We start from the raw sequence: 17,068 nt of genomic DNA on the forward strand, positions 1-17,068 counted from the left end.
TCTGTTTTCTCACTTGCAAATGGGGATCATGTGGAGGCCCCACCTGGGGGGCTCTTGTGAGGTTGCATATGTTAATCTACATGAAGTGCTCACAACAGGCCCGGCACAGAGTAAGAGTCTCTAAATGTTAGCTGTGATTTTATCTATAAAATAGAAATACCAGTTTTCCCTGCTCCAAAGGTTGCTGCTAAGTCCAAGCGTCGTTACGAAAGTGCTTCGAAAAATTAAAAGGTGAAGTGTTTTTAACAGACTCACAGACATAGACAAACGCCGTTGCTCACTTCTGAGCAACTGCTTAGTCACCCCAGCAATGCAGGATCTTGGGATCTAAATTAAAGAGACATTCGGGCAAGTGCACAGAGAATCATGTCCAAGGTCGGTCTCAGGTCCCGAGCTTGTAGTAGTGAAAACTGGTAATGATCTAAACATCCACTTGCAAGGAAATGATTAAACAAGTACTTTCCACACAGTGGGACACTATGTAGCCAGTTAAAAGAAAAAGGCAAGGGCTTCCCTGGTGGCTCCGTGGTTGAGAATCCGCCTGCCAATGCAGGGGACACAGGTTCGATCCCTGGTCCGGGAAGATCCCACATGCCACGAAGCAACTAAGCCCGTGATCCACAACTACTGAGCTTGCTCTCTAGAGCCCGTGAGCCACAACTACTGAGCCCGTGAGCCACAACTACTGAGCCTGTGTGCCACAACTACTGAAGCCCGTGCGCCTAGAGCCTGTGCTCTGCAACAAGAGAAGCCACCGCAATGAGAAGCCTGCGCACCGCAATGAAGAGTAGCCCCCTCTCGCCACAACTAGAGAAAGCCCACGCGCAGCAACGAAGACCCAATGCAGCCAAAAATAAACAAATAAAGAAATAAATTTATAAAAAACAAAAAAACCCTTGACCTTTTAAAATAAAAAAAAAAAAGCAAAAGGCAAGTGACAAAGTCACAGCAGCACTATTCACAATGGCCAAAAAAGATAGAAGTAACTCAAATGTCCATCAACAGATGTATGGATTAAAAAAATGTGATCTATCCAAATGATGGAATATTATTCAACCGTAAAAAGAAATGAAGCACTGACACAGGCTATAATGTGGATGAACCTTGAAAACATGATGCTGAGTGAAAGAAGCCAGACACAAAAGGCCACATATTATATGAGTCCACTTACATGAAATGTCCAGAATAGGTAAATCCATAGAGACAGAAAGTAGACTAGAGGTTACCAGAGGCAGGGGGGAGGGGGGACTGGGGAGTGGCTGCTGTGGGTGCAGGGTCTCCTTTGCGGGTGGTGAAAATGTTTTGGAACTAAATAGAGGTGACGATGGCACAACATTATAAATACATTAAATGATGTACTAAATGCTACTGAATTGTACACTTTAAAACTGTTCATTTTTCTAAAAGGGCAATCCAAACAGTAAATACATAATTTATATTTGTTTTAAAAAAAAGGCAAGTGACCATCCATACAGCATAATCCCTTTTATTTTAAAAACAAAACACATTCCCCGCAATGTCCACGCCAGCACTGTAGGAGCTTTTTCTTATTTAAAAACAACACACACACGGAACGTGTGTGTAAATGCGTAGAAAGGGATGGTTTTCCCTCTGGTGGGTGAGAAGGAGGCAAAGGGAATTCTCATGTTTTTCTTGAGTTTTGTTTCAACTTTTACAACATGAACGTATACATGTAATAGTTTCTATCGTCAAAGACCCAAACAACCACCAACACCCACAGACCCGTATTGTCTGTCCCCCCTCAATCTCTCCAAGAAGAAGACACCCTGGGAAGATTACCCCAAATCTGCTGGTTCGTGGCCATTTGGAGCATCACCCGGGTCTCTTAGTACCAGACTCGCACATTTTTCCCTCCCCCAGAGCCAGAAAAGCGCCTCTGATACTGGATGCTGACGGTCACCGATGTTTTTCAAGCACCTGCCGCCACCAGCTGCTGGGCTCAGCGCTCACCGTGGATGAAGTGGTGCTCAGACCCCCTCGGATGCCTGTGTTCACCCCTCGCCCCTCTTCAGTGTGGCTCCCCGGCTGGCAGGCTCTGTAAGAAAGTACAGGCCCCACGCCTAAGGGCAGGGCAACTCTGAGGCGTAACTCACACTCCGGAGCTCGGTGCCCTGCACGCACTTTGCTGGGCTTCCTCCTTTCCCTGTCCTGATCTCTCCACTTTCCCAACAGTCTTTTCTAGGGCTGCTTCCTTAATAAATCACCTGCAGAGGAACATCTTCGCCTCAGGCCTCCTTCTAGAAGATGCTGATATAAACAGAACGTAACTCATTTTATCCTCAGAATACCTTACGAAGTAGGACCCCTGCTGCCCGCCTTGTATAGGCGATGAACCTGAGGTGCACAGCAGCTCGTTAACTCTTACAAGGCCACACAGCTAATACCAGGATTCAAGCTCCGGAAGTCTGGCTCCAGGATCCACACTTTTTTTTTTTTTTTTTTCCTTTCACGTTGCGGTGTGTATCAGTGCTTTATTCCTCTTTCTGGCTGAATGATATCCCATTCCATGGACAGACCATCTTTCGTTCATAGTACTTTTTATAAAATATTTATTTATGTATTCGGTCGCACTGGGCCTTAGTTGCAGCACGTGGGCTCTACTTCCCTGACCGGGGATCAAACCCGGGCCCCCTGTATCGGGAGCGAGGAGTCTTAACCACTGCGCCACCAGGGAAGTGCCCAGGACCCACACTCTTGCGACCACACTACTACCTCTCAAAGTCTCACAGCCCAAGCTCCTCATGTTATCAGCAAGTGTACTGGAGAGAATAATGTCCCCTCGGACCTCACATCCACTGGAACCTCAGAATGTGACCTTACTTGAAAACAGGTCTTTGGAGGTGTAATTAAGTTAAGGGGAGGTCAGGCTAAATGAGGGTGGGCCCTAAATCCAATGACTGGGTCCTTATGAGAGAAAGGAGAGGGAGAGTCAGACACACAGACACACGGAGGAGGCCACGTGACAACACAGGCAGAGCCTGGAGTGACGCAGCCACAAGCCAGGAGTTGCCACCTGGAAGAGGCAGGGAGCTTCTCCCCCTAGAACTTTCGGAGGGAGCACAGCCCTGCTGACACCTTGATTTTGGACCCCTGGCCTCCAGATCTGCGAGAGAATACATTTCTTTGTTTGAAGCCTCCCGGTCTGTGGTCATTTGTTACAGTGGCCCCGGGAAACTAATACAGCAAGCTTACGGAGAAAGTCCTATATAGAAGGTGCACAGACGATTTCTATTGAGGTGAAATTCATATCAGCCACTCTCGGGTCCCACAAAAGGTTCCACTGGTAGGACAAAAGCGACATCACTGCCCTCAGGGCTATCTTTTATTGACTAGTTCTGCGTTTGATGCTGTATATATGGGAAAAGGTGACCCATTGGTAAGAGTGGGTCTGAGATTTAAACTCAGGTCCACCTCACTCCACAGCCCATTCCCCTTTATAATGGACTGCTCTACCCAGGCACATCTCCAAGAATATTCTAGCTCTGTGTGTCCAACTCAGCAGCCCCTAGTGGCAACGGAGCACCTGAGATAGGGCACATCCAAATGGACATGTGCTGAAAATGTAAAATACACATCAGCCATCAACGGATGGGTAGATCAACAAAATGTGGTCTATCCATACAATGGGATATTATTCTGCCTTAAAAAGGAAGGAAATTCTGACACAATTACAACATGGATGAAACTCAAGGACATTATGCTCAGTGAAATAAACCAGCCACAAAAAGACAAATATTGTATGATTCCACTTATGTGAGCTATCTGGAGTAGTCAAAATTATAGAGACAGAGAGTGGAATGCCAGTTGCCAGGGGCTGGGGGAGGGAGAAATGGAGAGTTATTGTTTAATGGGGACAGAGGTTTACATTTGCAAGATGAGTTCCGGAGCCTGGTTGTACAACAATGTGAACGTTCTTTTTTTTTTTTTGCGGTACGCGGGCCTCTCACTGTTGTGGCCTCTCCCGTTGCGGAGCACAGGCTCCGGACGCGCAGGCTCAGCGGCCACGGCTCACGGGCCCAGCCGCTCCGTGGCACGTGGGATCTTCCCGGACCGGGGCACAAACCCACGTCCCCTGCATCGGCAGGCGGACTCCCAACCACTGCGCCACCAGGGAAGCCCTGTGAACGTTCTTAATGCTGCTGAACTATACACTTAGAAATGGTTAAGATGAGAAATTTTTTTAACCTCTTTATTAGAGTACAATTGCTTTACAATGGCGTGCTAGCTTCTGCTTCATAACAAAGTGAATCAGTTATACATACACATATGTTCCCATATCTCTTGCGTCTCCCTCCCTCCCACCCTCCCTATCCCACCCCTCTAGGTGGTCACAGAGCACCGAGCTGACCTCCCTGTGCTATGCGGCTGCTTCCCACTAGCTATCTGTTTTACATTTGGTCGTGTATAGATGTCCATGCCACTCTCTCACTTTGTCCCAGCTTAAGATGAGAAATTTTACGTGTATGTTACCACAGTAAAACATACAAATATAAATTATATTATATATAAATGAATAACCCACCAGATTTCAAAGACTTAATATGAAAAAAATGCAAAATACCCTACTGATAATTTTTATTTTAAATTTTTAAAATTCTTATTTATTTTTTCCGGCTGCACCATGCGGCTTGCAGGATCTTAGTTCCCTGACCAGGGATTGAACCCAGGCCCTCAGCAACGAAAGCACACAGTCCTAACCACTAGACCACCAGAGAATTCCCCCCAACTGATAATTTTTAAATTGATTACATGATGAAGGATGATATCTTGGATCTACCGGGTTAAATAAAAATATTAATGAAATTACTTTCACCTGTCCTTTTTACTTTCTTTTAATGCCACACCTAGAAAAATCATAATCATATCTGTGGCTTGCCTTACATTTTTTGGTAAAAGGCGAAAGATGTACACAATCGGAAAAGCAACGAGTGTATTGTCTTACATTTATTTTGGACAGTGCTGTTCTCAGCTGCCCTTCAGAAAATGGATACGTGGGCAGTTTTCATCCTCTCCTGGTGACAGAGCTGTTTGTCCAGAGCCCAAGAATTTTTTTCCAGACGCTTCAGTGTATCCCTGCACCCCCACGCCCCCAGTCCAATTGCTTCCACATCTGTAATTCATCTCCGCATGTGCTAACTAGTAGTTTCCAAGTGCTGACAACACGATTTCCAAATACAAGAAGTAGGGAAGTGCTTTTTAATCTGGAGACTTCCAGGGAGTGGGAGACAGGGGACTGGCAGGTGCTCTGAGCACGCTGCCCAGTACTTTTTTTTTCTTTTTTTTTTTCAATTAATTTTTATCGGAGTCTAGTTGCTTTACACTGTTGTGTTAGTTTCTGCTGTACAGCAAAGTGAATCAGCTACATGTACACATATATTCCCTCTTTTTTGGACTTCCTTCCCTTTCAGGTCACCACAGAGCATTGAGTAGAGTTCCCTGTGCTATACTATTATTCTAACTATTCTCATTAGTTATCTATTCTATACATCGCAGTGCCCAGTATTAATGGCTGGGAAAGCAGCACTGTTCCGGGCGGGGCTGGCTCTTTTTTTTTTTTTTGTGGTACGCGGGCCTCTCACCGTTGTGGCCTCTCCCGCTGCGGAGCACAGGCTCCGGACGCACAGGCCCAGCGGCCATGGCTCACGGGCCCAGCCGCTCCGCGGCACGTGGGATCTTCCCAGACCGGGGCACGAACCCGTGTCCCCTGCATTGGCAGGCGGACTCTCAACCACTGCGCCACCAGGGAAGCCCGGGGCTGGCTCTTTTAAGCGGGCATCTGAGCCCACTCACCCCCTAAATCCTGTTTGCCCCTCGGCCTTGCCCCACTGCCTAAAGTGGCGCCAGACACACAGTCTAACCTCACGGGCTGCACCTCCTCCCAGGGACCCCTCGGCCCAGTGTCTGTTCCTCTCACAGGTGGAAGACAGGCTTTTGCCCCTATTGTGTTCCCACGGCTTCCCAGGCAAAATAAAAATAACTGCGAAAGGCATGGCTGGCGTCCGCCCAGTTTCTCCACTCGGGTGAGGGCTGCTGTCGAGCTGAACACCGGAGGCTCCCCGAGCTCACCCCCGGGAGCTGGACCCACGCGAGACGCCAATTAAGTGTGTCTCAGATAGCGCCCGTGTGGGCTGTCTGATGAAGAGCCCAGCAGCGATGCAGAGAGCCGAGGCCAAGCTCTCCCACGGGGAGGGGGGAGGGGGGCGGGGCGTGTGCACACACGCGCAACCGAGCGCCGAGGAAGCGGCTTAGGGTGTCCGGGCCCGTGCCTGGGGGACCTGCGGCCTCCAGGGCGTCACTGGGGTAGGCAGGAGGAGTGCCAAGGTCACCCCTGGAGGCCTCTGGGTGCCCTGCAGAAATGTCACAGCCCAAAAGATGGCTATGGGGACATCCCTGGTGGCGCAGCGGATACGACTGCTCGCTCCCAGTGCAGGGGGCCCGGGTTCAGGGAACTAGATTCCCACACGTGTGCCACAACTAAGAGTCTGCGCGCCACAACTAAGGAGCCGGCAAGCCGCAACTAAGGCCCAGCGCAACCAAATAAATAATAAATATTAATAAATAAATAAACAAAAGAACATATAAACCACCAGACCATAGGGTAGAATTCCAAACGATATTAATTAGGGAGACGACTAACATTTAAAAAACAACAACAACAACAAAAAACAAAAGGTGGCTGTGGGCACCTCACTAAGTTCAACACAGTTACCACAGGACTCAGCAATTCCATGCCGAGGTATATACCTCAAAGCACCGAAAACACATGTCCACACAAAAACAGGAAGGTACCAGAACCTTCACAGTGGCACTCTTCACAATAGCCAAAAGTTGGAAACAACTCATTGTCCATCGGTGGAAGAACAGATAGATGAAACGTGGTCCAAACAGACAACGGAGTGTTACTAAGCCATAAAGAGGAAGGGTGCACCCTCTCCGCCTGTTTTCCTCCTCTCTTCAAAAAGGAGATTGGATTCGATAACAACAGCTCAGTTAACACTTGCTGAGTGGGGGCACCAGGTACTATTCAGATTACACGTATTAATTCATTTAATCCTCACAACAACTTTATGAGGGAGATATGGTTATTTCCCCCATTTCTACACGGGGCACTTAAGGCACACCAAGGTCAAGTGACTTGATCAAGGTCACTCAGCCAGTAAGTATTGGGTTAGGATTCACACTGGGTAGTCTGGCTCTAGCACCAACACTTACCACCACTACGACTTTTGTTTTCACTGCACGACTCACATCTCAACAAAGGAAACCCGAGGAAAAGAGGAGGCCAGCACCCAGATCAAACATTTCCTTTTTCCTTGGTCCCGACGGTCCTTATACAGTGTGCTACTTTATTCTCACAGAGTGGTAAACACGAGTTCTGAACTTCAGGCCCCCACGGACGTCCACCCCCGTCCCAACAAACTTGAGGAGGGGGCTTGTATAGGGACCCAGGAAGTTTACCCAGACTAAAGAGTTGGGCCTGAGATTCCGTGCGATCAGAGCCAGCCTCTGAATGAGAAGGAGGCTGCTGGGGGACCCACAGCTGATGCAGCCCACGGGGGCCCAGACCAAACCCCTCTGTCTGTCTTTGCTTCTCCAGCACCAGCAGAAGGCCTGGAGTCAAGGTTCTAGATTAACTGTTCGTAGGATGAATGACAGTTGGGGGGCTCTAGCATCATTCAGATCTGGGTGGCCACCCTGGGTCGCTCATTGTTAAACGTGTACCCGTGACAAGCACCTCAAATTTCTTCCCAGCACACTTAGAATAAAATCCAAACCTTGGTCTCTAAGGGGCTATGTGATCTGACACCTGCTGACCCCACTGACCTCATCTTTAACCACCCTTGGCCTTGATCATCTTCTGTGACACTGGTCTCCTTGGTTTCCATAAACAGTCATGCCCCAGGGCCTTTGCACCTGCTCCGCCCCACCAGATATTTGCATGGCTCACTCCATGACTTCATTAGAGCTCAAATGTCACCTCATCAGAGAGGCCCTCCTTGATCACCATATCCAAAGAAGCACCCCACCAAGTCATCTCTATCATATCCCCCCCAGATTTTAGTTCTTCCATAACCCTGGTCAGAATCTGGAACTGTGTCACCTGTTTGTTTACATAGTTATCATCTATCTCCTCTGCACTAGAACATAAGCTTCACGAGGCCAGTGGCTTTGTCTTGCCCAATGGGTATACCCAGTGCCTAGAGAAGAGGCTGGAAAAGTGAGGACTCTCGAACAATCTGTCAAATGAACCTCTCGGTTTCATCACCTGTAAACCAGGCTAACACAACGTCTCTCGGGCAGAGTGATGGTGAGAATCCATCCACATGACACGAGACGCCACTGCTTGGGGACCACGCTCCTGTCACTGGTGGTGCCGGAGATGGCAGGTGGCAAGAGGCTTCCCCTCACCTCCCATGCCGGCCCCTCCTCTTACCCTCATGCTTCTGGAACTCCTCCTCGGAGAAGCTGACGTCCTTGTGGGAGAGGTTGGTCATGAGCTGCTTGTTCTCCTCCTGCAGCTGGGCGATCTGGGAAAGGAGGTCTTGCGCTTCCCCTCGCCACACGTCCTCCACCAGCTCCAGCTCCTGCGGGGGTGAGGGGCCGGAGTGGGGTCACAGCCTGCCCAGGGCAGCAGCCTTAGCCCCCTGACCCTCGGGAGCAGCTCAGGGTTGCTGGGGCTTTGGGTTGTTCCCTTCTCCATGAGAACCAAGCATCGGCAGGTGAGCAGGTCAGGCCATCACTAGCCCACGTGGCAACTTTACGAAAAATAGAAGGCGTCCTTCCTCTGGGCAAGGCCTGCCTTTATGCCGTTAGGACCTGGCCAAGTTAGAACTGCCCTGAAGACAACGATGGCATTGGAACTGTACCTTCTAACTATCTAGACGGGAGAGAGAGGGTGGAGGGGCAGCTCCAGGCTGCAGGGACCCAAACATACCAATCTCTCTTGGGAGGTCACGTCCCTGATCTTCGGACAGACCCTCCATCAAGACGAACCTCTCTCCAAGGGAGAAAGAGGCTGCAAAGATCCCAGGGATACCACCTGGCCCCAGAGCTCCCTGTATATCTGAAACAGGAATCTCTTCAAGCAGACTTGGAGGACTCACTTTACAAATCTGAGGCTGTTTCCCTTAGTTGCGGAGCCCCTACTATAAAAGCTCACGGTGAAGAAAACAAAAACACGAATTTGAAAAGAGACATGCACCCCTATGTTTACAGTAGCATTCACTATTTACAATAGTCAACACGTGGAAGCGACCTAAGTGTCCATCAATAGACGAGTGGATAAAGAAGATGTGGTACCTATATACAATGGAATACTACTCAGCCATAAGAAAGAATGAAATCTTGCCATTTGTAACAACATGTATGGACCTAGAGAGTATTATGCTAAGTGAAATAAGTCAGACAGAGAAAGACAAATGCCATACGATCTCACGTATTTGTGGAATCTAAAAAACAAACCAAACCAAACAAAACGAAAACATTCTTAGATACAGAGAAGTAACGGGTGGTTGCCAGAGGGGAGGCGCTGGAGGGGGAGGGGGAGTGAAATGGGTGAAAGGGATTAAGAGGTACAAACCTCCAGTTACAAAATAAATAAGCCACAGGGATGTAATCTACGGCACAAGGAATGTGGTCAGCAGTATTGTAATAACTTTGTACGGGGACAGATGGTTACTAGACTTAGCCTGGTGATCATTTCATAAAGTATGCAAATGTTAAATCACTGTATAGCACACCTGAGGCTAATATAATACTGTGTCAATTGTATTTCAGTAAAAAAATAAAGGCTCACAGGGTTGCATGTGAGGATAAACAAGACATCTATAAAAATTATTTTGTGGATGGCTGTAATCAGAGAAACACATAATAACAAGTGTTGGCAAGAATGTGGAGAAATTGGAACCCTCCTGCATCGCTGGTAAGAATGTAAAATGGTGCAGCCACTGTGGAAAACAGTCTGGCAGTTCCTCAAAAAGTTAAACATAGTTACCGTATGAGCCACCAATTCCACTTGTAGGGTCTGAGAAATGAAAACATGTGTCCACACAAAAACAGGTACATGAATGTCATTATTCATAATCACCAAAAGGTAGAAACAACCCAAATGTCCATCAGTTGATGAAAAGATTAGAATAAAACGTGGTGTATCTGAAATATGATTCAGGCAAAAAGGGATGAAATACTGACAAATGCCACAATTCGGATGAACTTTGAAAACAGGACGCTGAACAAAAGCAGCTGGTCATAAAAGGTCACACAGTGCTTGACTCCGTTGATGGGAAATGTCCACAATAGGTAAATCCATAGATACAGAAAGCATACTGGCAGCTTTCGAGGGGCGTAAGGGTTGGCAGGGAGTGAGGAACGACTGTTAATGAGTCTGTGTTTTCTTTTCGGAGTAATGAAAATGTTCTACAATTGATTGTAGTGATGGTTGCACAGCTCTGTGAATAAACTAGAAACCACTGAATTGTATGCTTTGAATGGGTGAATTGTATGGTATGTGAATTATATTCAGTAAAGCTGTTACCAAAAAAAAAAAAAAAAAGAGGTATTTTATAAAATCATAAACTGTATAGAATGCTGGTTTAAAGCATGGATACTGGAGCCTGTTGACCTGAGTTTGAATTCTGTTTCCGCCACTTACTAGCTGATCTTGGACAAGTTATTCAACCTTAGGGTGCCTTGGAAATGAGGAATACAGTGTTATATCTACCCCCAGGGGGTGTCATGAGGATTAAGTGGTTAATATATGTAGATGTTTGGAATAGGGCCCAGTACCCAGAAAGTGCTAAACATATGTCTGCTGATTTCTGGCCCTCCTACAGCCCATCCCAAGCCGGCCCAGGTGGCCGGATGTCAGCATCGCCTCCTTTCATCTTTTAAAGAAGTTCCTAAATCCCATCTCCTTTGTCAGGAAGCCTGCTGCACTGGGGAAATGAGAGGTGCTAACTAAGGATTCGCACAGCAGCTTCAAGGTCACCGGGGAGGTGAAGGGTGGGGCCAGAGGGCGAAGGTGGTGGCGGAATGATGAAGTGGCCACGGGACCTTCCCACAGGCAGGTGTGGGCTGGAATCAGGCTCTTCTTGCCGTGGTCCTCTCTGCTCCCACCTGATGCAGGCTGAGCACACAGACGGCCCCAGTGCTACCTCAAGTGTAACTGGCTGGGGTAGGCGGAACAACGGTCCCCAGAGAGGTCCACATCCTAATCCCTGGAACCCGAGAATATGCGAATTTACACGGCAAAAGGGATTTTGCAGATGTGATTCAGCTAAGGACCCTGAGATGGGGAGACGCTCCTGGGTTATCCAGGGGGACCCAATGTAATCACAAGGGTCCTTAAAAGTGAAAGGAGGCAGGAAGGGCAGAATCAGAGACCACGTGGGGACTTCCCTGGTGGTCCAGTGGTTAAGACTCTGTGTTTCCACCGCAGGGGGGTGAGGGTTGGCTCCCTGGTCTCAAGGCAGAGATCAGAGTTAGATATGAAGATGCTACACTCATGACTTTGAACATGGAGGAAGGGGTCACAAGTCAAAGGATACAGGTGGCTCCCAGGAGCTGCAAAAGCAAGGAAATGGATTCTCCCCTAAAGTTGCACGCAGGAATAAATTTCCTGACACCAGATTTTTTTTTTTTTTTTTTTTTTTTTTTTTTTTTTGCGGTACGTGGGCCTCTCACTGATGTGGCCTCTCCCCGTTGCGGAGCACAGGCTCCGGACGCGCAGGCTCAGCGGCCATGGCTCACGGGCCCAGCCGCTCTGCGGCATGTGGGATCTTCCCGGACCGGGGCACGAACCCGTGTCCCCTGCATCGGCAGGTGGATTCTCAACCACTGCGCTACCAGGGAAGCCCTTTATTTGTTTGTTTGTTTGTTTTTTTGAATGCCGCTGGTCTGAACTGAAACATGCAGTGAGGGGTAAACACTCAATGAATTTCAAAGACGTAATAGGAAAAAAAAAGAATGCAAAATACCTTATTAATAATTTTTTTGTAACTATGTGTGGCGATGGATGTTAACTAAACTTATGTGGTAATCATTTTGCAATATGTACATATGTCAAATCATAATGTTGTAAGCCTAAAACGAATACAATGTTATATGTCAATTATATCTCAATAAAAAAAATTTTTTTATATTGATTACATGTTGAAGTAATATTTTGGAACGACTGGGTTTGATAAGATATGTTATTAAAATTAACTTCATCTGGGGAATTCCCTGGCGGTCCAGTGGTTAGGACTCTGCGCTTTCATTGCCGAGGGCCCGGGTTCAATCCCTGGTGCGGCCCAAAAAAAAAAAAAAAAAATTAACCTCATCTGTGTCTTTTTATCAATGTGACATGCCACATTATATATCTATGGGACAGCACTGCACTAGAAAGTCAGGTCCTTGAGGGCAAAGACCTCACCTGTTGTGGTCACCACTGTCGCCCAGAACAGTGCCTGGCACTTAGTAGGTACTCAATAAATGTATCTGTTGAATGAATAAATCAACAACGTATGCTGTTTGTATTATATGCACTTGTATCTGCACAGCCACTACTTTCTAAATTATCTTCACGTGTTTTTCCTGTCTTCCCTGTTACCCACCCACTGCCTGAGATGAGGACCTGGTTTTCCCTTCCTTTGCATCACCCAAGTCACCTCGAAGGGCACTTCGCAAGCTGCGGTCGGTCCACAGGGCTGCAGGTGGAGTAACCAGGTAGAACGTGATAAGACTGTGGCTTAGGTCTGAGTGATGAACAGAACTGAGTCCAGGGATCTTTTGGGAGGAAGAGTTGGTAGAAGAGAGGGTGCATGCTTTCCTGGAGCCATATTTGTCAAGAGAAAGAGAAGAAAAAGAAGAAAGAAAAAAGGAAGGAAGGAAGGAAGGAAGGGAGGGAGGGAAGGTGGGAGGGAGGAATGAACGGATAGGCAGATAAGATGAAGGACATGCTAGGATTTCTGTGGAAATAACACCTTGAAGAGCCTTTGAGGCTTACGGGGTGAGGGCAATCAGACGAGTCTCTCTTGATCCCAAGAATGTGAAGTAAAGGGGACTGAAGCGGGGATGGGGAAAAAAAGGATTCTGTCCTCCGAATTAGAAAAGATCGTCCTCTGTATTTACAAATAAGCCCTGGCTTTGAACACACTGGTGTTTACTTCCTGGCTGATAGCATTCCAGAAGTGACAAGTGCAGCTGGCTGGGAATTCCACCTGACTCCAGGCCTAGTGGCCTCCAATGGCTCCCAAGGGTGTCTGCCAGTCTGGCTGCAGCAGAACGAAAGTGCTAGGGGTGGGGACATAGGTGCCAGGACTTCTTATGGGACTTGGGCTAAGTCCCTTAGTCCCTGTCAATAAGAGGCAGTTTCATGAGAGGATCTCAAGGTCCCTTCCTTCCCCACCCCCCTGGGAGAGATGGAAGGATCTGGGGTAGGAGTAGGGGTATCTGGGGTGGGGGTGGTGTCTCCAATATCAGCCTAAGAGCCCTCGGTGAAAAACTCTCCCAGTCTAAAATCAATAGTTAACAGTGGTAAGGCCCTCAAAAGGGCCCAAGTTTTGTCCTGAGCACTTTAATTCTCACCACAATCCTATGAGACAGGTACTATCATCATCCCCATTTCACAGCTGAGGAAACTGAGGTACAGAGAGACCTGGTGACTTGCCCAAGATCACACAGCCCGTGAGTGACAGGGCTTTAAACCAGGCTACCTAGCTCCCAAGTCCCTGCTCCTGGGAATCTTGACATTAATTACAGGGCAGGGACATTTTCAAGCTCCCAGTGTGATCCTGGAAACTTTGCCTAAGGCTTTGGAGCTTGAATTTCCTACCTGACCCCAGCGCATAGGGACCTTTGAGGACAAACACAGTCGAACCTCCAAAACACTAGTTCTCTTAATCACCCAGGTATCTGTCCTTAGGTTAAGACTGCAAACACAGCCGGGGCTCTGTTCCTTGAAAAGACACAGACCTCAAAGTACACAGTATGTGATGGCTGGCCAGAGAGATTCAGAGAGGCCAACTGGATTTCCTGAGGCCACACAGCAAGTCAGAGTCTGCTCAGACCCCCTGACCCCCCAAGGAAAAGCGTTTCCTCCCATTCTCAGTCTGAAGGGAGCGTCCCCGGGCTGAGGTTAGGGCAGGAAACCACACATCTCCCACTTCCTTCTCCCCAGGCACCTTGTCTGGACTCCCGGCCCAGTGAGGAGTCCCTGATTCATGAGCCCAGCGCTTGCTCGCAAGGCAGAGGCTTAGCCTTAAAGCCGCCCTAAATCATCTTCCTCCAATTCAAAGAGGGCGGGGAAGAGGCACTAGAATTACCTCCACTGGGGCTGAGACTTTCAGCACTACCTTGGGAAAAAAATCCCCCCCCAACCCCGAGAATAATCCCTACCTCACAGAGTAAAATCGATGTGGGGAAACCACCTCAGGTTAATAAACTAGAAGGAACCCTGGACTGGGGTTCAGAGTTCTTTTTTGCAAATTAGAACCCACAGACTGGCGGTCAATAAGCTTAGTGACTGGAGGTCACATCCCCTTGGCTCTGGAGGGTTCTGGAGTGGGAGGAAGAATGGGGCCCGGTATCACATCTTCTCGGGTAACACTGAAGGGCAGGGGCGCTTATTTCATTTCTGGAAAAGAATAATATTATCTAAGCACTTTAGATAGTATCCCATTTAATTTTTATAAGGCGGGTCCTATTAGTATCACCATTTGATACGTGAGGAAATAAAGCACAGAGAGGTTCAATAACTTACTCAAGGTCACACAGCTATTAAGTGGTAAAGGTGGGATTGGAACTCAGGTCTGACTCCAAAGAACTACTCTTAATCTCTGGGGGTGCGCAGGCCGGGCAAAAGAGGGCCAGGGGCCTCCCTCCCTCCCTCCCCCAGTCCCATCGTCTCCGTCTGTTCCCTGCATACACACGTGTGCACCTACAGTTGCCCAGTGCTGAAGGACCCCCAGGTCCCAGCGGCCACCTTGCCGGGATGGGCTGACTGAGGCTACCGCCCACCTTCTGGTGCTTGCGTTCCTTCTCGATGCGGTCCATCCTCTCCAGGCGCAGTCGGTCCAGCTCGAGGCGCAGCTCGTCCAGCTCGGGCGCGACGTGGTGGCGGCTGACCAGCACCTCCAGGATCTCCAGCACACGCACGACCTTGGGCATGAGGCGCGCGATGGCCTCGCAGCCGTGCTGGTCGATGACCCGCTCGAACTCGTGGCCCACGAGCGACGCGATGTCGTACACGTCCATGACGGTCAGCTCCGCCACGTTCTTCTCCAGCGCCGACTCGGCCGCCAGCGCCGACCCCCGGTCCTCCTCCATGGCCCCCCGCCCGGCCTCTCCCCCACCCCGCAAACTAGTGCAACTCCCAAACTTGCCGCTGTCGAGGGCAGCGCGGGGCCGGGCCCACCTCTCGCCGCCGCCGCCGGCCCGCGCTTAGCTGGCCCTCGGGCGAGGGCGCACCGGGCGGGCGGCGGGCGTCGGCATGGGCGGAGGCGGCGGCCCGGCAGCCGGGGGTCAGCTCGCGGGGCGCGGGTCTCTGCGCCCGGCTCGGCCCGGAGCCTGCTCCCCAGTGGGGGGAGGACGAGGAGAAGGAGGAGGAGGCGAGGAAGGCGCGCGCGTGCGCAGGCCCGCGGCGCCTCCCAAGTTGGGAATCCGAGTTGGGCGCAATGGAGGCGCGGGGTCTGGCTGGAGAGCGGGCCCCGCTGCCCTCGGAAGCAGTCCTCGCCGGCGGCCAGTCCCCACGCCCGGGGCCTGGCAAGGAAGGGCGGCCGTGGCTCCTCCGGGAAACTTTGGCGGCGGCGACGCCGGCTGACCAGCTCCCCCCGCGGGGATACCGCGCGCCCCGCCCCGATCCCGGCCTGGAGAGGGGCGCGCCCGGCTTCCGCCGCCCGAGGGCGCCCCGGGGCCCCCGCGGACACCGCACCCTCGCCCACCCGCTCCGCAGCCCCCCACCCCCGCTCCACCCGCGGGACCTTCCTTCCCCACCCCCACCCCCTGCTCCAGCCGGTCCCCCGCGAGTCCGGACGCGCCGCCCCCTCCTCCAGTCCGGTCCTGGCTCCTCCTCTCCCACTCCCGCCCCGGCGGAGTCGAGACTAGCCCAGAAGAGAAGGGGAGGAGGTGGTAGGGGTGCGGGTTGCTGGTCTCTCCGGACGATTCACAGTGTCAGGGGCGGCCCCTGTGCTGGAGAGAAATGGAGGGCTCGAGAGGTGGACTCCGGGATGCGGCCCATCCTGGGGAGGAGTCGAGGACCCCACGGCTCGTAGACCCTCCCGGCCGACCGGGTCACCGGGCGGACCTGGCGGCGCCGGGCCCTGCGCTCCGGGAGAGGCGCCCGGGAGAGGGGCAGGAGGGTCGAGGGGTCCTCTGGTCCCTAAGCGGCCGGGCTGCGCTGCCCGCCAGCCACGTCCATTAGCGGCTCCTTGTGACCTAAAAACCACTTCACAGAGGAGGTGAGGCCGGGATTTGGATTTCAGCTTTCTTGTCCCAAGCCCTCTGTCCTTTTGACCTGGCTAGATCCACTAGTCCATCAGAGCACCCCTCCCCGCCCAGGCGAGCCTTCCCTGAACACCCCCCCACCCCACGCATGCGTAATTAGGTGCCCTCCTCTGCATCCCCGCATCTGCCTCCTACTCCCATAAAACTGCTCTTTGCATAGTTTTAACCGTGGTTACACATACGCCTCCCCCCACCAGACTATGAGCTCCTTGAAGTCAGAAAAAAACCCTGAACGCCGTTGTAGCTGTAAAACCCCACCCCAACCTGACACGTGTTAATTAAAACTAAAATTTTTTAAGGTTTTAAAATGCATCGAGCATTGGCTTTACATTTAGTTTAAAAATGCAGAGTGTTTACTATGGCCAGGCATTATTCTAGGTAGTTTACAAATATTTCCTCATTTACTCCACTACTTCTCAAAGTGTGGCCTGAAGACCACCAGGGTTCCCCAATACCCAAAGGGTCTCTATGAGGTCCCTTTTGCCGGCTATATATCAGTGAGAGGCTAGATGTTCTTCATATAATGAAACACAGATCAGCATATCGTGATTGACTGAATATGCAG

General features: G+C 50.3%; 1 protein-coding gene across 6 annotated transcripts in view; it reads right to left on the reverse strand.

Annotated features, from left to right (window-relative positions):
- RILPL1 (Rab interacting lysosomal protein like 1) overlaps positions 1-15,897 on the reverse strand; it is a 43,790-nt gene extending 27,893 nt beyond the window's left edge. For 2 of the 6 annotated variants that reach the window (XM_067015675.1, XM_067015676.1), the window contains exons 1-2: positions 15,019-15,897; positions 8,456-8,606 (exon numbers count right to left, since the gene is read on the reverse strand). In XM_067015675.1, coding sequence (XP_066871776.1) covers positions 8,456-8,606; positions 15,019-15,327 — 460 coding nt within the window. In that variant the 5' untranslated portion in view covers positions 15,328-15,897. The remainder of the gene's footprint in view (positions 1-8,455; positions 8,607-15,018) is intronic. The other 4 variants (XM_067015677.1, XM_059040688.2, XM_059040689.2 and 1 more) reach the window with 2 other exon arrangements.
- Between the last annotated feature and the right edge of the window lie 1,171 nt (positions 15,898-17,068).

The sequence above is a fragment of the Kogia breviceps genome, chromosome 15 (assembly GCF_026419965.1).
Source record: "Kogia breviceps isolate mKogBre1 chromosome 15, mKogBre1 haplotype 1, whole genome shotgun sequence".
Classification (NCBI taxonomy): Eukaryota; Metazoa; Chordata; class Mammalia; order Artiodactyla; family Physeteridae; genus Kogia; species Kogia breviceps.